We start from the raw sequence: 25,769 nt of genomic DNA on the forward strand, positions 1-25,769 counted from the left end.
TTTGGGCAACAACGTTGCTATTAAATGTGCTATATATAAAAATAAAAGTTGAAGCTGTACATGCCCAAGAAGACCCTCTGGAAATAAGATGGCTTGTCACAAGGTTAGATCTTCATTTCCACAAAGATTACTTGTAATTATGTATCATACAAACAAAGTAACAAAAGACAGTCATTCGGATACTGCAGTAACTTGATTCTCGATCAAAGAGAGCAGGTATGAAGTTTAAGGTAATAATCAGATGTCTCCCATCTGTCTCCACAGAATGCTGCCATTTCATTGGCTTCTGTCCCCATACACCATTGCAGACGCTGCATTGATGTGCGGGTACTATCCAGGCAGACACAACCTGTATATGTCCAAGAAGACGCTGTGGAACAAAGATGGCTTGTCACAAGGTGAGATCTTCATTTACACAAAGATTACTTGTAATTATGTATCATGATTATGCAATTATTTAGCGTTGGAGGGCTTTAAGGTCTTTAGGAGGAGTATTTTTTCTGGGGTCAACCTCCATTCCTTTTTCTGAGACAATGTGACCAAGGAACTTTAACTGTCATTTAAAGAAATGACACTTGTTCTTCATGTTAAGAGTAAGAGATGCCTGGTTGAGTCTCTGCAGTATAGTGTTCAGATGTTGTATGTGTTCATCTAATGATCGTGAATAGATGATAATATCATCTACTGTATATATAAAAAACAGAATTTGCCTCTCAATTCTGCCAGGACCTTCTCCATAAGCCTCTGGAAGGGCTGCGGTATTCCTGAGCCTCTAGCCTCTGGTTGGTGATGAATGCTGTTTTCTCTTTATTCCCTTCCTCCATATCCACCTGCCAGTATCCTGACTGCAAATCCAATGTGCTGAACCAGGTGGGGCTAAACCATGGATTCCAGGATATCATGAATAAGCGGCATTGGATAAGCGTCAGGTATGGTCTTGCTGTTAAGCCTCCTATAGTCCACGCAGAACCTGCAGGAACCGCCAGATTTGGGGATGAGGACTACGGGTGATGTCCATGGAGAGAAAGATGGCTCAATGATGCTTAATCAGAGAAGGTAGGAAAGGGTAGTATGTATAACCAGGCCATATCTGCCTTGACCTACGTCCACGATGGTTTCAGCGGCTCTCAGGAAGTCCAAGCCAGCTATAATGGTAAAAACCAGGTGGGCATCCTTCATTATATAGGTGTCCACTCTGCATACTTTATCATGCCACTTCTAACTGACTATTTCCTGATGCATAGCATGGTGAACTTTTCCATCAGCCATGATGAATCTTTGAGAGGAAACTGGAGTGCCCGATGAAGCCTCTACTCCCAACTGTCTCCACAGGTTCTCCTGCATCAGGGTGTAAGTACTCCTTGTATCCAATACCGCCTTCACTTCTTTACCTTTTACTGTTACAGGTAACAAGAGAAGGGAGGTCATTGAGTGGCCTTCCTCCAGGTGTGTTGACACGTCTGGACAAAGGCGTGGGCAGAGGGAACCGCAACTTCGGATTCCAGACTCAGAAAAAATAGGTGGCTGGTAACCTTAACTACATTCAAACGAAGACAGGCCCATGGACGATACTGGTAACGAGTTATGTGCGTACTCAACCCATGTGAGATGCTGACTCCAAGAGGATGGATTCGAAGACAACAAACATCGCAACACTCATTCCAAATCTTGGTTGGCCCTCTCCGTTTGACCGTTGCTCTGAGGATGGAACCGAGAGGAAAGACTAACCTTCACCCCCAATATATGACAAAGTCTGGTCTAGTAGTTTTCAATTACATCTATATATATTAGGGGTGTAACGGTTCACAAAATTCACGGTTCGGTTCGGTTCGATACGATACACTTGTGTCACGGTTCGGTTCGGTACGTTTTCGATTCAGCAAAAAGAAAGAAATGCCAGAGAAATTTCCTTGATTTAATTTGTTTTTTTTTTTGTTTTTTTTTTATTAAAACTAACATCATAAAGTATGATATTTTTTTACTTTGAGCAATTCTGGAGCTATAATTGACTCTTCTTAGGAGCATATAAAACAAAACAGCTCCTTGGAAAAATTAAATGTAATATTGTAGTAGTTATAAACAAAGGTTTATTTTAGTTCAGATTAACATTTGAGGGCAGCAATTGTATTCATAATGTCAAAATAAAACCGACGTAATGTTACTTGAAGGCATTATGCCTACTATTCCTGCCAAACTTCAATGGTTGCAGTTAGTGTTACTACAGTAAATCCATGGTGAATGTTGCAGATCTGTGGACACTGGATAGTTCATTCATGGCAGATGGCACAATGTTTCTTCCTGTTTCCACGTCAGCGCTGTTTGATCCGTTAATAACGGAGAAATGTGAATGTTTCTCACTAGATCTCGCAGCGATGTTATTACTTCTGTGGCGAATTCAAATGCTTTCTTTACTGGATCTCTTATTAGCGCTGTGTAGTAACAGTGTCGCATGATCACGATCGGCTTGCGCTGCACTGGTCCAAACTGATAAACGGTCCTTCAACCATACAATAACGAGCAGTTTCGTTCTGCAGGCTGGTTCTGCAGTTTTTGTTATTTTTACAAAAACTGCATCTACAGGGCCATAACGTAAGATACAAGGTAATGGAGCCTTTTATACATTTTCGTGTTTCTTTAGAAATAAATAATGGACAAATGGAGTCTTTAAACGCCTCAGATGTAAAGTTATTTGCTGTCAAAGTGACGCCAAAATGAATGGGAGTTAATGGAATGCTAACAGCAGGTGAGGGTCCGCTAATCAATGGTGGCGCCCGGGGAAGCTTCAGTATTTTATGAAACAGAGACCTGGCGATCTCCCATCTGTGTGTGTGTACGCGCTTCAACAAAAGCAGCATATTAATACAGAGCGGTGATCAAACTGACCTACCGGTGCATTACATGGTTTGAACGCACACCTTGCAGCCAATCAGAATCAAGTATTCAGACAGCCCATGGTATAAAGAAAAATAAAATTAAGATTATGTAGAACAGGCAAAGAATTGCATTAATAAAGGAACTGTAAAAATTCAAGTTCAATGATTTGATTTTACTACCAAGTTCAAGTTAAAAACGTTTAATTGAGTGAGAATTCTTTAGAAAATTAAGCTGAAAATTTCCTCCGTGTCATCAGCCACTTGAGCATTCGACTCTTGTGTGCTTATGTGTGGAGAGGCTGAAGTTTCATTCGTTGCAGCGTCAATATTCCCGTTTTCCTCATAAATCTCATCCAGGACGATAATATCACTCAAATCGATCACGTTTTCATTGACTGAATGTTTTTCCTGACCATCACAGGTTGTTTTATTTATCGTCTCATTCTCGCAATTAGTTACTGGATCACCGGGTGAAGTTGGTGTGCTCTGGATTTCATAAGCATGACTCAAGTCCTCCATCTTTTCTCCTTCTTCCTCTGTGTCAAGCCTAAGCGAAGTGAAAACACTGGTTGAACTTTGGACGTGGGTCCCAGAAGCTCCAGCTTCAGAATCACTGTTGGTTGTAGCCTTTTCAAGGGCTGCCCAGTTGCTCCTCCAGTTCCTCCAAAGTCAGCCCATTCTCTTGACTCTTCTCCCTCCGTCATCCCCCTCTTTTGAGTGGATGGAGAATCACTTGTAGGTGGAGTTGCTGGTGGAGTACCCTTAGGGACTGGAGGTGTGGTTGGAGGCGTTCCCAGCAGTAGAGGTGGAGGAACGCTCAAGGATGAACAACCAGGAGGGAGTGGTGGATGGAACTGGAAACCATCAGATCTCATTTGAGACGCGTCATGATCTGTATAAGAACAAAAACTAAATCATCATGATTGTCTTTCACAATTATGAAGTCTTTTTTTTAGTGAGGCACTGACATGTTGGCAGCCAAAAATATTCAGGACACAACAATAGATCCTGAGACATTTAAAGGGATAATTCACCGAAAAATTTAAATTAACAACTACCACTTTGACACTTCAAAAAGTTCATAAAGAGATCGTAAAATTAATCCATATGAATTGAGTGGTAGTATAGTCCAAACTTTTCTGAAGAGACTCAATTGCTTTATATGGTGAACAGATTGAATTTAGGCTTTTATTCTGAAGATGAACGAAAGTCTTATGGGTTTGGAACGTCATGAGGGTGAGTAATTAATGACAGAATTTACATTTTTGGGTAAATGAACCCTTTAAAACGTGCCATCTGAGAAGCGCTAATGTAATGTCTACGCTATGGTCCTTGATTTTGGCCCTACAAAACTATTTCGTTCAAAATGGAAAATAAATCTCTACCACTTTACTACTTGTTAGGCCTACAGCACAATAAAAACATGAACATCAAAATATATGTAATCATGTAATCGCTCAGTCAGTTTCTACAGCGGAAAGACGTCAATAAAACAGCTTGCAAACAATGTCATGAAACATTACATTTACCTTAGGAAAATCATTAAATGTTCATAAACTCAGGAAAAAAGTAACTCTATAAGAGACGAGCATTTTGATAAATATATGCACTCATATTTAAAAAATACTTACATAATTAAAAAGTTAATAGAACTGCATTATGTGCAATTTAAATATGTAAATGAATTATACAACTCCATTTTCACTTGAATGTTGATTATTAAATAAATGTGATTGATTATTAAACTTTTTTTGTTCTGGCTTTTTGGGTCAATGAAAACTTTCATTTTGGTGTATCTGTAAAAAAAAAAACCATCAACTCAATAAAACCTACAGTTTCTTACTAAATCAAAGCTGTGTCCCTACAAATATATGTCTTCCAAAAAGGGCACTTATCTAGGTAGTAAGGGGCCAAAAGGGGTGCTTGAGTGCGACTTGAGGCATCTGTGCATGTGCTGCTTACACGTGTATGTCGAATAACCCGCTTTATGGAATATTCAGAAATCAGATAAACATCACCTGACTTCCACTGGATGAGAAATAAAATCATAAAGATTTCCAAAGACACCAGGCCAGCTGTGTTAACTTATGACATAAAATCCATGACGTATAAAATCTATATGAAGTCCTCCGATGCAAAAGCCTCTAAAAGCCACCTCTGTCAAAAATTAGATAATAATATTGAGTGAATGCTCTCGTCACATATACGGTCATCAAATACTTTAACTTCAAACTCACTAAATCCCAGCCTCAGCCCATTCAGAAATGCCAGTACTTGGGTAGAAACCTATAGGAGCCTGATAAAAATGTTAATATTAAAGGGGTGGTATAATGCCCTTTTCACAAGATCTAAAATAAGTGTATGTACGTTTTAGCTCAAAAGACCCCACAGATATTTTTATATAACATGTTAAAATTGTCACTTTTTGAGGGTGAGCAAAAACGCACCGTTTTTGTTTCTGTCCCTTTAAATGCAAATGAGCTGCTGCTCCCGGGACAGAGGGCGGAGCTTCAACTGCTTGCACTCACACAGACAAATTTCACAAACTTTTAGCCTTTCAAACCGAACAAAGATGGAGAGACTCAAGAAGAAGTGGCAACATGTAGACAACATTTCTGAATGGTTAGTTTATGAATTTAGGTAGCTTACGTGTAGATATCTTCTAGTCATTGATTAGCATATTCTTTCTTGATAATCTATAAATTGCATTCCGGGGGCAGGGTTTATGTAAATTTTAGGGTTAGTGATGTCACTGGTACGCGCCATTGAACTTGCTACTAGGCGTACAAATCAGCTTCCAATTTCCAAAGGTAGGGTTAGGTTTAGGGTTATAAAAAGGTGTCTTTACTATATATATCAACAATCTCCTACAGCAAAAACACACATTGTACTGCATTTAGATGAACAGGATGAAAACAATCGCAAGGATGTCAGTTAATCACAGATATTTAACTGTTATTAGAACAACCATGGCCGTCTCCAATGTATTTATAAAGGTAAGGTAGGTAGGTACCTAGCAATCTCCTACAGGCGAAGCATACATTATACCGCACAGGATGTCAGTCCATCTGGTACTGTAGAAATGACTGTGTTCAATGTCGGGATTCATGCTACCCTTCAAAGAGCGATCTTTTTTTGTAATTACTGTATGGCCTCTACATGTTCGTTTAGCCCCCCAGGAATGTAATAAACTACCCCTGAGCTTATAAATATGCCAGCATTAGGATTTAGGACTAATAAGTAGGCAATTGTAATTTCAAAATAATCCACTTAAAACAATCAATAAATAACAAATAATAAATAAAAAACAAATTCCTCACATTTTTCTCACTCCTCTATTTTTTTCGTTAACCATATCACCGTCATATTGTGTTATACATGATGTATGGAAAAGTAAAAACAAAAATGATTAACTTTTGCAAATGTTTGTCATAGTCTACTTGTGGTTTTTAACAAAAATACAAGTGAAAATACACCACTTTGATATATTGCTTAATTGTTCACTAGAGACTTAAAGAGTGATCAAAAACAAATTATTGACAAGATGCATAACAAGTTGAAACTATATAGTCTTTGGCAATTAGACCACATCAAGACTTCATTATTTTAAAAGTGTAGAGAATGCATGATATGAAAAGGAATATTCCCCCATGGAGTTTAGACACTGGTGGTGGTGAAGGGGTGAGTAGAAATGCTGAGATCTGCATGAATGTGGAGCTCAGCTCCTGATGAGCACAGTGGAGGGACCCCTGGGAGCTGAATGCGATGCGGACTGAAGGTGAATGGGGTGGAAGAGGGCCGCATTGATTTGCCTGAAGTGACAACTGACTGCAGCAGAGAAAGGAACAGCTTTAAACTTTAACAGCTATGACATGATTGGCTCAAGAGGGTTGAGACGAAAATACGAATGAAGTAGTAAAATGCCCACAGTCAGCTGATGAGTTTGGAGTGGAAGAGAGTGAGAGACCGGCAGAGAGAATGTAATAGAGATGATGTAATGAGTATGAAGATGGTCAGTCTTACTTGTTGAACTTCATATTCAAGCTTCACAATTGTCAAACAAGCCATAAGGCTGTATTTCTGAACAGTGGGCTGTGAGGTTAACTTGAAAAGCACAGACAACAGAACATGAAATCAAGTGATGTCAAATGTAATAAAATAACATATAGTGCAATGTATAATAATGAAATATTAAAACGTTTTTTTCTGAAGAACATCTGAAAAGGAGATTGGGTTGGATTAAGTACATTTCTATTTAAAGCTCCAATATGTAAAAAACTTTCACCACAAGAGGGCGCAGTTTCCAACAATAACAAAGGCGAAGCTTGATGACGCTATGAAGGAGGTGACGATGGGAGATGTCGTTTTTAATGCGTTTTCACCATCTAGCGATGTATCTAAATGGAATTAATGAATCATGATCACGGATGAGGAAATTTATTCGTTTTTGTATTACCTGTATGTCTGATCGTATTATTTTATGTCATCATAATTAATGAACTGCAAGGAACGTGAAATGTTATGCTATATTATCCCGTTACAACTTACAGCTATTTGTCATTAATTCATATCTATTAAAATCATCTTTACTGTAACTATTATGTTACTTGTACAATAAAAAATTTTTTGATTTGCTTACCTGTCTATCAATACACTCGCGAGAGCAGAGTCTCTGTCAAGTCCAAGATTGTCGCGCAGCTCTCTCCATCTCGAAAACGCCTGGCCGATATTTATCCGGGTTTTATTCCTCCGTTTGTCACGCAGTCTGCGTGTATCCGAATATGGACGCTTTCGTTTTGTTGGCACTTCAATACTTGCCAAAGAGTAATCGTGATCCATAACAGCTATAACCATACAGTCTATGGCTATAACGCTATAACCACCTCTTCCGCATTTGACCATGTGATATTCCGGTGTGGTGGAATATCACATGGTCCACACCGGAAAAAAAGGATAGTGCGGACATTGCGTCACTGAGAGGCGACATTTCTTTTCCGGGACGGACAGTTATTTAAAATCGGAATTTCTCTTAAATAAAAAATCTTTGGAGACTTTTGAGATATTGTAAGTACACAACTGGAGGAAATATATCACACTGTTATTATATATCACACTGTTATCCGCAAGTTATTTTCGGAAATTTTATTACAAAATTGTTACATATTGGAGCTTTAAGCCTTCTTGAGATTAAACTCCATGTGTCACATTTATTGGAGATTTTCAAGTACCTTTTCACCACTACAGAAAGATGAGATATGACTTCAAATGCAGCACAGAAACAATGTAATAAATAAGCAGAAACACAAATGGAGTTCAAAACATACATTTTATTTATTTTCATTAATTTGAAGAGAATCCTTTGGCTGCCAGGAATGGGCCCACTCCTCACCACTAAAAACAGAAGGGAAGTTTTTTCTGTCACTGGTACTTGTTGGGTGTTTCCAATAAACATAAACCTTTTAACAAGTGTGAAGCACACATCATTACATAACATGTATTTTATTAAGTATAACAGTTACATTTTCCAATCTATGAAGGACCACCACCATTTGTGAAACAGAACAGCTTAATAAGAAATGATTGTAGCCACACACACACACACACACACACACACACAAACAACATGAACAAAGTTCAAGTAAATTAATAATGCATGCGTTAATTGATAAAGCAGAAAAACAGAATACATACCATACTGGACAGGGCTCCCAGTCAACCAACATTTCTGCTTTGCCCTATCAAGAAAAAAAAATTAAAGAAAGAAAAAAAGTTAAAAACACACTGATTCCATTCTTAGCATAATGCTATTATTAGGTTTTGTTATAGGCATTGAGTTTCATTGATACAATGGGTCATTGTTGATATTTACAGTGTCTGATCATGAATTTTCAGTACAAGCTCCTTCCTAATCTGTAATTCAAAAAGACTAAACACATAAAAAGTATCTACCTAACAATAATGGTATGTATAGTATATTGCCAACACACAAGGAAGTTTCTAAATCCTATTACACTCTGCATACTGTCTACACAATGCATTTCTTTTATGACTGACCTTTCTCACTCTTGCTCTTTCATCATATTTCTTAGATTAGGAACAAAATAAATAACTATGAAGACTTAAACAGCAACCAGACTTGCGAAGATGACAAGTGAGGTTTATCACTAATCAAAACTTGTACCATGGAACCAAATTATTCTCAGTTCCAATATGGTATGCTTGCTTGAATAACCATACTACTGCTGAGCCACAGGTCACAATTGAGAATACTCCACTGCTGCTTCCTCTACTGCTTGGAAATGCATTTTGGTCAAATTAGACACATTAAGCCTGTTGGATTTTATAGGTTGTCTGTTAGGACTAATTACCTGTTGGAAGTAGTTACAAAAAAATAAGCAATGGAACTCTAACAAATAAAAAGGTGTAAAAATAGCAATGTCAACACACTGGTTGAAGCATCAATCACTGTGTTTACATGCACTTACTTTTTTGTGGCTTTTTTTCTCAGGCATATGCCTTGGTCCTCCTATGGGATAGAAGATTAAAGTCCAGTCATATATACATTCAAAAAAAATATATGAATAAAATAAGGGAAAAAAGCACTTTCTTTTCAACATAAATGTTTTTCCAAACAGAAGTAAAAGGTGGCCACTTCTTTCCATATCAATAACAGTTACATGTCCTCAAAAGTCCCCCATGCAGTATTATCCATGTCTCAATCTACATGATCAATCACAAAATCAGTGGTTCGCTATTGCTATCAAAATAAATCCAGGTCATATTTCCTCATCCCAAAATATTGTGCAATTGCTTTCAAACCTCCCAATACTATGCAGATAAAAACATTGGCAGTGGACAGGTTGGTAGAAAAGGTTTTAGAGTCAGTTGTCTTATAAGTTGTAGTTTGCCAAATCTTACTAAATGGTTTGAGGGAGTGCTGTTTGGCTGTGTCTAAGGCTAGATAAATATTGAAATAATTTAATTGTTTTGAAAAGATCCAGTTTTGTGCTAACAAACTCTGTGCTGGTTATATAGAAATGGAAACCTCTCCCAAGGTTCTACTGTCAAGGAGGTTAGGAGTTGATGACTGAATTTAAGTTTTAGGGGTGAACCATCCCTTTAAGATTTAAACATTGATCAAATATTTTGCGTACTCAACACAAGATATGAACTGTGACTTAAAAAATACAGTGCATGCATCACAACTTCACAGAGGTATTCATAAAATGAACCTATCTTCTGAAGATAGTCCTGGGCATAGGTGGAGAGTGTGCAGCGAGGGATAAATATTTCACATTTGTTTTCTTTCTTTTTGGTCTCCTTTCCAAGAAGCAGAACTGGCTTGTATCCAATGGCATGGAGTTTCTCAAGCTGCAATGACAACATTATGTATTTTCTGTTTAAAGTAATAGAAAAACAACAGCAAAAATATCTAAGCATATTAATTATTAACAAAATATAACATTATTGATGACAGCATCCAGGTTAATGCCATCAGGATTTTTAACTTCATGGTGAGTTTAGCTTTTGTATAACCAATGTGCAAACAGGAAAGGCTCAAGCAGTAGAAGCAAAAACTAACTCTTCTATGTAGAAAAAAAGCAAAAAGATTAATCTGACACCATAAGGGTACAATAGAACTTTTTGCAACATTAGTAGCTCGGGTTTGGGACCTGATAAGATTGTGTAACCTCTGTGCAATTGGACAGTGACAGTCTATAGATTTATGCAAAATAAAGGAACCTGTGTGAATATATGACCAAATGGGTGAATGCTGCACATACATTTACAGTTGATGAGTGTACATTGTAAAGTGCTTTGAGTAGTACAGTATGAAATGAATGCAGTCCATTTGTTATTTCTCATTCACTTGACAAGAAAGTTTGATTAATACATTGCACCTGTGATTCTGTCATAATGCATGCCTGTATTTATGAACTCAGAATTCCAGAGTATCACTTATATATGCGTGTTCCAATTTTGTTGCAAAAAAAAAATTCATCTTTATCTATATTCTCATTTAGATGATTGGACAGTTTAATGTCGTGGATGAAATTGCACATACCATGACAATGGCTTTATCCTTGATGGATGCAATGTTGTGGTTCTTCTTATGACCAACCACCCATTCCTTTCGCTTGTCATCAAACCTCATCTGAAGCTTCTTCTTGAGGCGCTGCTTCAGAGGCTTCTCCTTCTTACAATGGGAACAGATCTTCTGTGCACAAAATAAAATGCCCTGACAAAAGGGACACATCTTTTTTGTTGACCCCCCAGGCATGATAACAAACTGACAAACTAGGACAGACTGACTGACAAAGACGGATAAGACAGACAAGTCGACAAAGACAGAGAGGAAAGATTAAGGAAATAGATAAAGACTGAGATAGATAAAGATATAGATATAGATTGGAGAGATGGATAGAAATACAGATAGTGAGATAGATGGACAGGTAGTTTGTGAGAGATAGACAGAGATAGAAAGAGGTTGGCTCTTAAAAGTGCCTTTGGGTGTTGAAAATCATGTGTAGCTTGGTTCGAAAAGGTGAAGTTTGACAGAATCTGCAGGGAGAACAGAAAATGTTAATTATGTAGTGTAGGTTAGCTAAGTTGATATAAGTTTTAAAAAATGTTCCCCAATAGTGAGAAATCCCCATTTCCTTATAAATACTTAAAGTAAATGAATAGAAAAATAATGTTTTTAAAGATTTATGTGCAGTAACATTAGACCAAGTGATATTGTTATTACTGACAGTGACACTACAATGTCGTTCGAGAGAAAAATGACATTGTCTAGATAATGAGAGTTAGCTTGAAGTTAGCTAACCATTTAGCAAGCCTAATTTCACAAGAGTTTTATTTATTTTTTTGCTGATAACGAGGAAACCATTGTGACCTTGTATGAAACCATGTGAGTCTATGACAAAGAAAGGCATCAATTATAACATTTAAGCAAAACGTGATCATTAAGCCTACTTACCTGGACGGTGGTTTGAGTGCAATGAGAAATCACTGAAGAAGTCACCCAATCGCAAAGCGGACTGGCTCCTGCTCCACAGCAACGGATGCTGAGGTTCATGGGTAATGCTGGCATCTTCTTCTTCTTCGTTGTTGTTTAACGGCGGTTGGCATCCAACATTAATGGTGCATTTCCGCCACCTACTGTACTGGAGTGTGGGCCGGAGATAAATAACTAAACCATCAAAAAAAAAAAAAAAAAAAATTAATAATAATAATAATTATATCCTTTCTGCCAATCTTGTTTCCTTTAAAAATCGAAATAACAGTGTACTCATATCATTTAATGGTTTCCCCAGCAATTCTTTAAGTGAACTTCCTTGTCCCCCTAACCTTCTTATGCCCTCTCTCATCTTTGTTCTTTCCTTCTCATATTTCTGACACTCAAAGATAACATGTTCCACAGATTCAATATTATCACAAAATTCACACCTACCTGACATGAGCTTACCCATAATATGTAAATACTTATTTAACCCACAGTGTCCTATTCTTAAACTAGTGAAGATAATTTCTTCCATTCGATTCCTTCCTGTGACCCTCTCTGTCCCAACCTTTTGTTGAATGTTATATAAATGTCTCCCTTTCTCCTCTGCATCCCAATATACCTGCGATTTTTTATTAATTTCTGACCAGATTTGTGCTTTGGCTTCTGCTTTACTTATTGTAATTGCTATATCCACAGCTTCCCGTTTACTGGCTTGTTTTGCCAACCTATCTACTGTTTCATTTCCCTTCACCCCCACATGTGCTGGAACCCATGTCAATTTTACCCTTACCCCCATCTGACAAATCCGTGAATAAAGTTCTAGTATTTCATATATTATGTCCTGTCTTGCTTGTGACCTAAATGATTGCAAACTCTTCAGAACTGCACTAGAGTCTGAGCATACGACAACTTTTGCTGGTTTAACTTCTTCTATCCACTGCAATGCCAACCAAACAACCACCAACTCAACGGTGAATACTGATAAATTATCAGAAAGTCTACTCTGCATCTCTACCCCCATTTTTGGTACACTGAAAGTTGTTTTTCCAGATTCAGGATCTTTAGGCCCATCAGTGAATATGATCAAATAGTTACTATACTTGTCATTCATCCTATCACAAAATGCCTGACAAACATCCAACCCCTCTCTACTCCTTGGCTATTTAAAATCTCTAGATCCACACTAGTCTGCCAAAGCAGCCAAGGTGGTCTGACTGGCAGCGGAACTGTTGGGCTAAATTCCTTTCCCTCTAGTCCCCTTTCGTGCTCCCAGCATACCTGTATAACTGCTCTTGTGGGGTGAGACCTATCCTGTCCTTGCAGGTTTGCCCAATATTTGGCTGTCAGCTGTTCCCTTCTTAATTGCAGAGGCATCTCACCCTTTTCCAACTGTATTGCCACTACCAGTGACGTATGAAACGCCCCAGAACATATTCTTAATGTTTGTGTTTGTACAACATCCAACTTGGCCAATGTGGTTTTAGCTGCATCTCTGTATGCTATGCAACCATAATCTATTACTGATTTAATCAGTGCATCATATATCCCCTTCAGTGCTTTCCTACTCGCACCCCAGTCCACTCCTGCCAAACATCTCATCACATTTAATACCTTTTTACACTTAACTATGACTTTCTCAATCTGGCCGGCCCATGTCAACCTAGCATCAAACACCATTCCCAAAAATATAAAGGACTCAACCTTCTCCAGTACATGTCCATATAGTTTAAGATTGATCTCTTCCCCCAACTTTTTCTTTGTAAAGAAAACAACCTATGTTTTTCCCTTGAAAATCTAAAACCCCATCTCAGTGACCACCGCCCTACTAGATCAGTTGCTTCCTGGACATTTCTAACTGTATAATTTATGTTCCTTCTCCTTTTCCACATAGCCCCGTCATCAGCAAACAAAGATCTTCCAATCCCAAGCCCCACCTCTGAAAATAAATAATTTATTATGACGGAGAAGAGCAAAGGACTAATCAGACTTCCCTGGGGGGTCCCATTCTCTATGAGGTAGCTGCCAGACATTTCTTTCCCCACTCTCACTCGTATAGATCGTCCATACAGGAAATCCATCACCCAGTTAAAAGCCCTACCTCTTATACCCAATTTATCCAGTTTAATCATCAGCCCCTCTTTCCACATCATGTCATACGCTTTCTCAACGTCAAAGAAAACTGCTACCACTGTTTCCTTATTGACTTGGGCTTTCCTTATTTAGTCTTCCAAGCATATTACTGGATCCATTGTTCCCCTCCCCTTCCTGAATCCACTTTGACATGATACAATTAATTCCCTCTTCTCCAGAAAATAAACCAGTCTGTCCGTTACCATACGTTCCATAATTTTTCCCACATGAGATGTTAAAGCAATTGGCCTATAGCTAGTAGGTTTTGTCGGATCCTTCCCTAGTTTCCTAATTGGAACTACAACTGCTTCCTTCCAAATCTTTGGAAGCTGTCCTTCCTCCCAAATTCTGTTGTATAATCTAAGCAGTCTTCCTAATGCTACCTCACCCATACTTGAAAACATTATATAACACATTTCATCTTCTCCTGGCGATGTCAAAACTGCTCTAGCAATTGCTCTCTCCATCTCTGCCTTAGAAAATGGAGCACCCTTTTTTCCAATACCCCAGGATATTCCTTCAATGTTATTTCCCTTCCCTTCTTCCACTCACCCTCCAGGTTGTCAGAGCTATGTATTGTCACAAAAGCTTTAGCCATCATCTCTGCCTTCTCTAAGTCAGTGACTGCCTTTACCTCCCCACTGACCAGTACAGGGTAGTTCCACTCCCTCCTTATTCCACTCATCTTCTTAATCATCCCCCACACTTCTCCCACAGCTGTCTGTCTTCCTATTGAGCTGCAGAACCCACGCCAAAATTTCCTCTTAGCATGGTGTACAGTCTTTCTTACAACTGCTTGCGATCTTTTGTATTGGAGTAAATGCTCAAAATTATGAGTTTGTCTCAACAACCTGAGAGCCCTATTTCTATCTCTTATTACTTCAGTACATTCCTGTGTCCACCATGGAACCGCTTTCCTTCTCCTCACCCCAGAACTCTTAGGAATAGTTTCATCCGCCACTTGTTTAATAATATTTTGGAAAATATTATACTCTCTATCACTCTCCATATCCCTAACCTCCCCGGCTAACCTTTCCTCACATAACTCCTTGAATTTGCCCCAGTTAGCCTTACTAAATACCCATCTCCTTCTTCCCTCTCCACTCTCCAAACTGTTTTTCTACCCTCATTCTAATTGTGCACAATATAGGAAAATGATCACTCCCTACTGTCGACTCCTCCCATACCTCCCATTCACAAAGCCTTGCTAAATCATTAGATGTGATGGTAAGGTCTAGTGCTGACTCCTTTCCTGACCCCATTTCGATCCTTGTTCCTCTACCATCATTAATACACACCAACCCTTTTAAATTCATCAACTCCTCCATCACCCTTCCATTTTCATCTAATCTCCCCCCCCCCCCCCCCCCCCCCCAAAGTGGATTGTGAGCGTTAAAATCTCCACACAACACTACCTTTCGTCCTCCCTGTCCCTCTACTTCTTCCATTAAACCTAAATCCAACCTTTTACATGGATTGTAGAAGTTGATTATCACTACATTCTCCATTCCTACCCACACCTCCACCACCACATACTCCAGCTCCTTCCCTAACCCCAGAATCCTATATGGCATCCCCTGTTTAATAAATGTAGCACACCCTCCCCACCTCCCGTGCTTCTATCTCGACGGACACCCACATACCCCTGTATCACAAAATCCAGATTTGGCCTAAGCCAGGTCTCTTGAATACAAATAACATCTGGTTTCTGCACCATTTCATCAAAAACTCGTTTAAACTCTTGTCCATTTGCAACCAGGCTTCTGGCATTCCAATGTATTATTAACACCATGATAAATATTAACCAACCCATGATTCCTGACTAGACTGATGATTGAGATCATCTCTCACTGTTTCCCATGTCAGCCCTGTTGCATCCAAATGTCGTACTGCTGCCATCACTATCAGCTGTATTCTTTCTGTCTTTGACTTTACATCCGCAGTACCATTAATCACACCAGCAATAAATGTCACTAATTTTCTAACATCCACTTGTATCATATTTCCCTCATTCTGCCTCGCTTGTCTTGCTTCATATCTTACATTATCCTCACTGCTACCCCCTGCTGTCTGATTCCGAACCTTTTTAACTGCCTCTGCGTATGACACTTTCTGTCCCACTCTCATTTGCTGCACTTGCACCGCTTCCTTCATCATTGAACACCCTCCATAAGCCACGCTGTGTGCACCCCCACAATTACAACATTTAGGTGGGACACCCTCCCCACACTGACCATAACTATAGTTTCCTCCACATCTGGCACATCTTCTTGTTTCATTGCACAGTACTGCTACATGTCAACTGCTGGCAGTTATAACATCTAAGTGGTTTAGGCACGTACAATCTCACAAAGTAGCTCAGTGGTTCTCAACTCCAGTCCTCAGGACCCGTTGCTCTGCACATTTTGTATGTCTCTCTTATCTGACACACTCAGTTCAGTTCATGGAGTCTCTCTTAACGAGCTGATGATCTGATTCAGGTGTGTTAAATAAGGGAGACATACAAAATGTGCAGAGCAGCGGGTCCCGAGGACTGGAGTTGAGAACCACTGAAGTAGCTCATATATCCAATTGTTACTTTCTCTAGAAGGACCCCTCCCTCAAACTGTAACAAAACTGACAGACTATCTTCCTTAACGCCATCTCTTGTTGTTTGTAAACATTGCACTCATTAGAGTCCCCCCTCTTATATTATTCTTAATCTCTTCCATCTGTACACACACCGGAATACCTGTAATCACCCCCTTATTCCATCTTTTCCCTCCCTGATATTTTACAACACTTACCACCTGAAATTGTCCCACCTTTTCCAGCTCCAGTACCCGCTCTCTTTGATCCCTATACTTACATGTAACCACTAAACTACCATTCCTTATCACCCTTGCTGCAACTATATCACCTATCGCATTCGTTAATGCCGATGTCAATCTGACCGGATTTACACCTCCTACTCCGCCTTCCTCTCGAAAATTGATAACTACTTTATTTTCGTCAATATCACAATCCTCTTGTATAAATACCTCCCTTTCCTCACCACTCATTTCCGAACTACTACCTACTGTGTGTTAGCCTTCCTTTTCTTAATCATAATTTCATTTCCACTCCCTACCTGCTTTCCCTTTCCACCTTGCCCTTCTCTTGTCCTCCTCCACCTCCACCTCTTTCCTCCATCTCCGGTCCAGTCACAGTACAGCCGTACTGAACCGCCGACACCCTGTTGTGTTTCCACCATTTTGATAACAGCACGGGTTGATCACTCCCTACTGTCGACTCCTCCCATACCTCCCATTCACAAAGCCTTGCTAAATCATTAGATGTGATGGTAAGGTCTAGTGCTGACTCCTTTCCTGGCCCCATTTCGATCTCATATCATGACCCCATTTAAACTGATATCATATCAGTCGATAAGGCTCATGTAAGTTAGATTACCATTAGATGACCCACCAAACCAATGGAAAAAACGGTATTTCTCAAAAAATAAACAGCAACTTTTAGAAACGACAGCCGTAGCAGAACTCTGCAGTCTCGTTAATTGAACATGTTTACTATATTTTGACTGGAAGGAAGTAAGGAACCACGGACGATGGTTTACAATGGCGAGAAGCCTACAGAATATAAAGCAATAAAAACAAGGACAAAAAAAATGTCTGATTAAATGTTGAGTAATGTAGCGCTTATAGTTTAAAAAAATGAATGACAAATGAGAAAAAAAATGCTCCAGATTGGCAGAAAGAAAAACGTGGTGCAGACACGAAATATACTTCCCATTGAAATAGATTGAAAGTCGTGCTGAGTGACACGAAAAAAAGGAAAATTTTGAAAAGATTAAATTTATGTCACGAACTGCCGTGAGACTGGGTTGCATCATGACATATTTCGCACTCAGGTTAGTATGGGAAAATGGCAAAACAGAGCTAAATGAAAGAGTAGAAAGGATTACGTTTATTAAGCCTTTTCCTACATGTTTAGACTTTATTCAAGCTGTAAAACTATAACTGTAAAAAATAAATGTAATGTATCTTGAATGTAAATTTATGACGATTTGAGACAAATATAATGTAATTTAATCGAAAACTATGTTAGTGGCATGGCAGGATTTTGAACAGCGCCCTGAGTCGTATCCGGGCGCCGCGGACAGATGCCAAGTGGGAAAACAATAGCTGTGTTCGAAATTGCCTCATATACACTCATTCCCTATTCCTACATTACGACACTAAATTGTTGTTTAAAACTTCAATTGCATTTACAATAGTTGATGATTTTATTTATTTATTTATTGCAAAACTGTGTTGCCCTTTCCTATATCTCTATCCATGATATTGATCCATAAAAGAAGGATGATTGGATGAGGGATGGATGGATATCTATCTATACAGATGTACAAACAATATGAAACTATACAGATAAAATAGTAGCCTACTGAATTATGTGTGTTACACACAAGTGTTACAACTAACCCCTCTGTCTGTTACAATTAACCCCACATACGGGGTAAGTTGTAACAAATGCACTTCTGTCACTTTCAGTGCAACTGTAAGAAAATGGTAGGTCCTAGAAAAAAACTTTTAAGTGTTAATTTGTTGCAGAGATGTGTATGCTGCTTGTATAAAAAAATAATATGAATCTAACTTAATTATTTTTTTAATAATTCAACCAAAACCAAAATGTGTTAGGTTGTGCCCTGCGCTCCTCTATCCATTTAGTTTAAATCCGCTTTATCGGCCTCCTATCTGCTGCGTGAGATCACGTGAGGCGCTTCCTCTGGTATGATAATCTTAATAACATTTTGTAGTGTGTGATGCTCCGCGAAATCTTGTAGTGTGTGCATGTTTAATATTAAAGGGAAGAAAATCTGCAAAGATTCTTCTAAAGTGTGTGCTGCAACCAGATTTCACAATCGGTTAGGATTTTAAAACGTCTCGGGTTACGTATGTAACCCTCGTTCCCTGAGTAGGGAACGAGACGCTGCATCGATACTCGATACTTTGGGGAATGCCCTCGGCATGACGCGTCTGAAGTCTGTAATGGAACTATTCCAATCTCGATTGGTGCTCGTCACTCGTGACGTTGCATGTGACGGTGATCCGGAAGCTATAAAAGGACAACGGAACATAGCCGCATCAGCTTTTAAAGGGTCGAAGCAAGTCGTTCTCAGGAGCGCGAAAAGTGTGGCCGAGAGATGCAGCGTCTCGTTCCCTACTCAGGGAACGAGGGTTACATACGTAACCCGAGACGTTCCCTTTCGTAAAGGGAACTCCCGCTGCATCGATACTCGATACTTTGGGGAACGAATACCCACGCCGCCACACTGAGAGACCCCGCCCTGGTGTGAAGCAATCTGGCACACTCAAGACATGAGAACTTGTGAACCTGGTGTAGAGGACAGATCCAGACTGTAATGTTTGATGAAGGTGTGTGGGGAGGCCCAGCCAGCGGCATCACAGACCTCTTGAAGAGAAACCCCTGCTAGCAAGGCTCTAGAGGATGCCACTCCTCTGGTTGAGTGAGCTTTTATCAGGAGAGGTGAAGGCAGATTGCGCACCTCGTAAGCTGAAGAAATAGCCTCTACTATCCACTTGCTAATAGTCTGTTTGGAGACCGGGGAGCCCTTCTTGGATAACCCAAAACACACAAACAGCTGGTCCGACTTCCTCCAGCCCGAGGTCCTATGTACATAGGCCTCAAGAGCTCGGACCGGGCATAACAAGTGTAATTTAGCTTGATCAGCCGACACATGCGGTGGAGGATGAAAGGCCGGAAGGATTATAGACCGTGCCACATTCGTGGGCACCTTAGGCACGTAGCCAGGTCTAGGGTGGAGAATGGCTCTCACTCTGCCAGGAGAGAACTCGAGGCAAGAGGGAGCCACAGATAGCGCCTGCAGGTCGCCAACTCGTTTCAGGGAAGTAATAGCGAGCAGGAAGGCTACCTTAAAGGATAAATATTTCTCAGACACCTTATCCAGGGGTTCGAAGGGTGCCAGGGATAAACCTTCGAGGACCACTGCCAGGTCCCACGTGGGGACCCTAGGCTGGATAGCAGGCCTCATCCTCCTGGCTCCACGAAGGAAACGAATTATGAGTGGGTGTGTCCCCAGCGTGCCCACCCCTAAAGGCGTGTGGAAGGCTGATATAGCCGCCACATAGACCTTAAGCGTGGACGGGGAGAGCCCGTCAGAGAAACGATTCTGGAGGAACTCCAGTACTGAAGCCACTGGGCAGTTAACTGGGTCCAACTGATGTTCTCTGCACCATAAAATAAAAATTTTCCATTTAAATGCATAAAGTTTCCTCGTGGAGGGGGCTCTAGAGTTTAGAATGGTCTCAACAACCTCGGTTGAGAGACCAGAATTTATGAATTGGTCCCCCTCAGGGGCCAATCCAGCAGCTTCTTGGGCTACAGCCAAGGGTGGAATATCACGACCTTGGGCTGAGGAGGGAGGACCATCCTGATCCGGATTCACCGCGGAAGGCCTGCCAGAAGAGCCCAGATGTTTGGAAGCCATATTTGGGCCTGTCAGTACAGGGCCACTAAGAGTAAGCAGATCCCGTACTGCTGAACCCTCTTGTACTCTAGAACCCCCGGGGGCAGAACAATCGGGGAAAGTATACACAGACATAACCTCAACCATGTCTGTATCATGATATCCAGACCCAGCAGAGCTGGAAGAGCATGGGAGAGGTGGTGCAGAAGGTGGCCGTCCACATGAAGGGGAAACAGGAGCACCTCTGACATACCGACCTCCATCCCGGCTAAAGCCAACTTGGGGTGGAGTTCGAAATCCCCGGGCTGCAGCCCCTGCCTCGACAGGATGACTGCCCCCTCTTTGATCAGAGAGACCACCGACGTAGTGTCTGTCAAAAATAGAACCTAATGGTCTCTCTGAAGTTTCCTCAGACCCTGTGTTTCCAACACAGGTACTATGAGCAGGAACCATAACTTCCTCCCCATGATCAGAAAACGAGGGCATTTGCGCGTAACTCTGGTCATGCGGAGTGGGTTCCCTCTCGGGGAAAACCCATTGGTCCTGAGCCACTACTGCAGGGCCCCCATGTACAGCAGGCCAAAGAATAGTATTTTGAACACTGCTGCCAGCGAGCCCACTCTTTGATAAGGTCACGTAGTGGTGGCCTGGCCTAGCTTGATATTCATGACTATGGTAAGGAAGATGAGTGTCTGAGCTGGAGACAATTGTGCCTGCATCATGACTATAACCTACACCGCCCCCAGGAATCGGTTTCTCTGAAGAGGCACTGGTGATTTTTCCTAGACTCTGAGCCATATTCCCGAGCACCTCACGAGACTCGGAACAACACCTCGGTGTTGAACCGTCTGCTCTAGTAGTCAATGGACAGGAATGAGGATGCCCTGAAGACTCCATGGAGCTAGGACAGTGACCATGCATTCCAAGGAGGTGCGGGGATACAATACTAGGCCGAATGGAAGAATCCGGAACTGATGTGCTTTTCCCCCAAAAGCAGATCTCGGAAACTTCCCGTGATGGGGTTAGAAGGGAATGAGGAGTTAAGGACCTTGTGGATCTATCACGACAGACCAGTCCTCGGAGCTGGTCTGACTGACAGTCGGAATCTTGAATCTGAACCCCCTCGGAGGCTGATCCTGTACCCTGAGATCCAAAAGAAGGTCTTACTCCCCCTCCCTCACAGGAACTATGAAGTACCGGCTGTAGAACCCGGGCTCCCGAAACCAAGGAAGAGCCCACCCTGAGGTTTCCTTTGTTAAGAGAGACTAGACTTCCTGTTCCAAGAACCAACCCTGCTCGGGGCTGGCAGACATGTGAACCACCCTTAGTAGATAATATTTTTATATTAGCTCTACTGTAAGCAGGACCCTCCAGGCTATATTTTGAAGACCCCTCGGGGTGTCTAAATATGCTATTATGGGGACCAGTCCCTCGAGACTGGCCTTGGCTAAAAATGTTCAAATGGTTTCGGTGACCTGAAGCAGCTAACTGGCAGGAACTAACCGAAATATGCTCTCTACAGACCTCCTGAGAGGCGGCGAACTCGACAGGGCCGCAACGTTTCCGGGCAGATACTGCGATTTGTGTTCGCTGAAAGCCGATGTGTCCCGAAGCGCCATCGGCGGCGGGAAGTAAACATCGATTTCCTAAGGGCTGTATAAGGGAGCGAGACTCCTTCTGTACTCGCTCTCCTGGGGGAACGGCCATAAGGGTCTGCGTGTTACGACAAGACCTCTTAGTTGAAGCCATCTTAGCCCGAGAGACAGTCCTCAGACCTGTCCTCGATATAGAGGGCTTCATACGAGAATGTCTCTTCTGGCCCCAAGCCTTATACGGGGGGGCACGAGAGGAAACCTTCTCAAAATATGAGGAACTGGCGGCTGTCTCATGAGGCTGCCCCCTGGCAGCAACCCCATGAGACCTGGATTGACAACTGGGGATAGCTGATTGTCGCTCTGCCTCCTGAAACCTTTCGACAACGGTTCTTGCCGCGTCGCCAAAGAGGCCAGAAGGTGAAAGGGGGGCATCGAGAAGGAAAGCCCTGTCTTTCTCCTCGATCCCCAAGCGATTAAGCCATAAATGTCTCTCTGTGACGACTATTGCTGCCATAGAACGGCCAATAGCACGAGCCGTCTCCTTAATAATACGGAGAGATAAGTCAGCTACTCTACGAAATTCAGTAATACCGTTGAGTGAGACCTCCCAGTTATCATCCACCTCTTTGAGGAGGTCGGCCTGGTATGCCTGTAATAACCCCATCGTGTGTAGGCATGCACCGGCTCGACCCACCGCCATATATGCTTTCCCTAACAAATTCGATATACGAGATTTGGAGGGAAGTGTCTGAGCTATCAGGGGTGACGCAATGTCGGGGAGAAAATATTTCGCAAAATATTCCTCAACCCGGGGCATCACCCCATAACCATTCTCATTATATTCCCTAATAGATGAGTAAATATATACATGGGGGGAAAATAATTGAGATGAACATGGATTTTTCCACGATCTCGATACCTCAATATGGAGATCAGTGAAAAAGGGAAGGCTCTGACACAAAGATTGTGACTGGGTCTGCAGGAAGCGCTCATCCATTTTATTTTTCTTAGTCGCTTCCTGCTTATTATATGGCCATTCAACATTTAATTTAACCACTGCCCTGGCCACAACCTCCAGCAACTCCTCAATAATAGGAATATGGGGTGGCGAATCCCCATATTCACATGATTCAGTGTTGATAATATCTAACTCCTCGGAGCCAGATAAATCAAACGCTGTGTCTTTAACACGGTCGGAAGAAGCCGCAGCGCGGGCTTCCGAACCGTGCGCGAGACCAGTGGAGCTGGTTAATAAACACTGAGAAAGGGTCGCAACCGTCTCAGTATTATATGCCAGCCCCACGTGCGAATCCCATGCATACAAGCAGCGCGCTGCCTCAACAGACGCGGGACCTGATGCAGTAGGAACGCGAGCCTGATCTAATTGATCGAACAAGCTCAAACGGGAGCGGAGCTCTTTCATAGATAACTGAAAACAGTTTGCACAGACAGCGCCCTCGAGCACTGAACGTGCATGCTCCACTCCCAGACAAACAACACAGAACGAGTGCGTGTCATCCTCGCTCAAATAGCGTGGGCAAGGGGACGCACACCGTCTGAGTTGTTTCTCTACATTCGCCATATATATATTGAAATAGACAGACAACACCAAATAAGACATACAGTCACACAGAACGCTTGCTGAAGACAGAAAGCTGATGCGGCTATGTTCCGTTGTCCTTTTATAGCTTCCGGATCACCGTCACATGCAACGTCACGAGTGACGAGCACCAATCGAGATTGGAATAGTTCCATTACAGACTTCAGACGCGTCATGCCGAGGGCATTCCCCAAAGTATCGAGTATCGATGCAGCGGGAGTTCCCTTTACGAAAGGGAACTCGGTTTAAAGATTGGTTTTCTTAATAGACATTAGTTTTGCATTTCTTTAAGTATAAAAGTTCAGTTAAGAATCTCATAGAAAATTCAATAAAAGAAAATTGCATAATGTACCAATCAGAAAAAAAGATATCAAGAGATGAATTTGCATATGATCTGTTTCATTATTACATCAGTGTTGTTCTTGAAGAATTCGTCTGAAATATTGCTTTGGATAGAATGATTCTGAATGCATGTCTGAACCAGCTGTAAAAGAAGGCGTACACTATGGGATTACATGTAGAATTATAATATCCGACCCAAAAGAACATGTCAAACAGCAGTGGAGGTACAGAATATCCAATGAAGGGATCGATAACATTACAAAGGAAAAAAGGTGTCCAGAAAGTCAGAAACACACCCATGATGATGGCTAAAGTCTTAGTGGCTTTTCCTTCTTTTTTTAATTCAGAATTCACACTCTGAATGGCCTGCACCTGCCGTTTAGCCACATGTAAGATTTTCAGATACATGCAGAGCATGACAAAAGCGGGAACGTAAAAACAGGCCAATGACATTGCGGTAGCTGATGCTCTGCTCTGAAACAATGTGCAACTTCCATCACATTTAATGTTCTCATAGTAAAAATCTTCAATGCCAAGAATATTCAGCTTCATGAAGATCATGCCAAACCCTAGAGTAGCTGAAACAGTCCAGCTGATAATAATCATAACCAGTGTGGCCAGTGATGTCATTTTACTGTGATATTGAAAGGGGTAACATATGGCATAATATCTGTCTAAAGAAATGATACAGAGGTTTAAAATAGACACGGTGCACAAAGTCACATCAAGACTGCCGTGTATTTTACAGAACAAATCTCCCAGATACCAGCACGTCTCGATGGAGCGCAGCATGCTGGGAGGCATCACAACTCCTCCTACAAGCAGATCGGCCACGGCCAGCGACAGGATGAGGTAGTTAGTTGGTGTGTGAAGCTGCTTGAAATGAATGACCGTTATGATCACCAACATGTTTCCTATGATTGTGACAATCGACGAGACACTAAAAAGGATGTAGAGTAATATTCGAGTTTCCAAAGGATAGACAAACTTTGGACAAGACGTGTTACTAAACTCATAACAAAGAAAAGGCTTTTCCAGGATTCCGTTTTGGCTGCTGATTATTACGTCCATTTACACAATTCAGCTTCTCTGTTTAAAACAAGGGAAAACTTAATTTCAGCCTGCAACATAAAGTTCAATAATGTTATGATCATTACATAAAATTTAGAACATAAAATGTCTGCATAAAGTCAAGAAAACCATGTTGTTTTAAAAATAAATAACCTACTTTAAAACCACTTTGTTTCTGTGCCACTTAAATTACCAATATAGGAGAATAAATATAATACTGAAATCGTATGAGTTATTCAATTATAAATACAGTTCATTTACATGAAATCTGTTTCACAGACTCTCATCCATGTTCTTACCTTTCCTTCTATAAACCAAAACTACATCATGAAGGACATTTTGAGTGCTGCACATTTATAGCACAAGAGTTTCATAACAACCTCCCTCCTGTCAAATCACACATTTGAGCTTCCAAGGTAACATAGTCTTCCCAACAGTCAATAAAATGCCTTTCAAAAGATCAACAAGGCCCTGAAACAGCATTTCAATTAAACAGCTTTTTATTCTGAAAAGAAAAGTTAATTCACTAAAAAGAATTACCTTCTGATAGGAGTCATTCCATGAAAGGACTGCCATGCATGTTGCTATTTAGAAATTTAGAATTTAAAGGATTTTATACATCATAGTTTACAATACACTTTTTTATGTGTACCTGTAAAATAGCAGC

General features: G+C 41.0%; 1 protein-coding gene and 1 long non-coding RNA gene across 2 annotated transcripts in view; both read right to left on the bottom strand.

The window, feature by feature from the left end:
• Positions 1 to 25,769, bottom strand: part of LOC307168678 — a 380,672-nt gene that overhangs the window by 174,761 nt on the left and 180,142 nt on the right. The gene's annotated exons all lie outside the window — the stretch shown is intronic.
• Positions 24,095 to 25,102, bottom strand: LOC307168585 (trace amine-associated receptor 1-like; the record flags this gene model as incomplete). The annotated part of the gene is made up of 2 exons (XM_079888701.1): positions 24,095 to 24,705; positions 24,778 to 25,102. 2 exons carry the CDS (start codon positions 25,100 to 25,102, stop codon positions 24,095 to 24,097), a joined length of 936 nt encoding a protein of 311 aa, XP_079744827.1.

This window comes from Squalius cephalus (assembly GCF_949319135.1).
Source record: "Squalius cephalus genome assembly, chromosome: 12".
NCBI lineage: Eukaryota > Metazoa > Chordata > Actinopteri > Cypriniformes > Leuciscidae > Squalius > Squalius cephalus.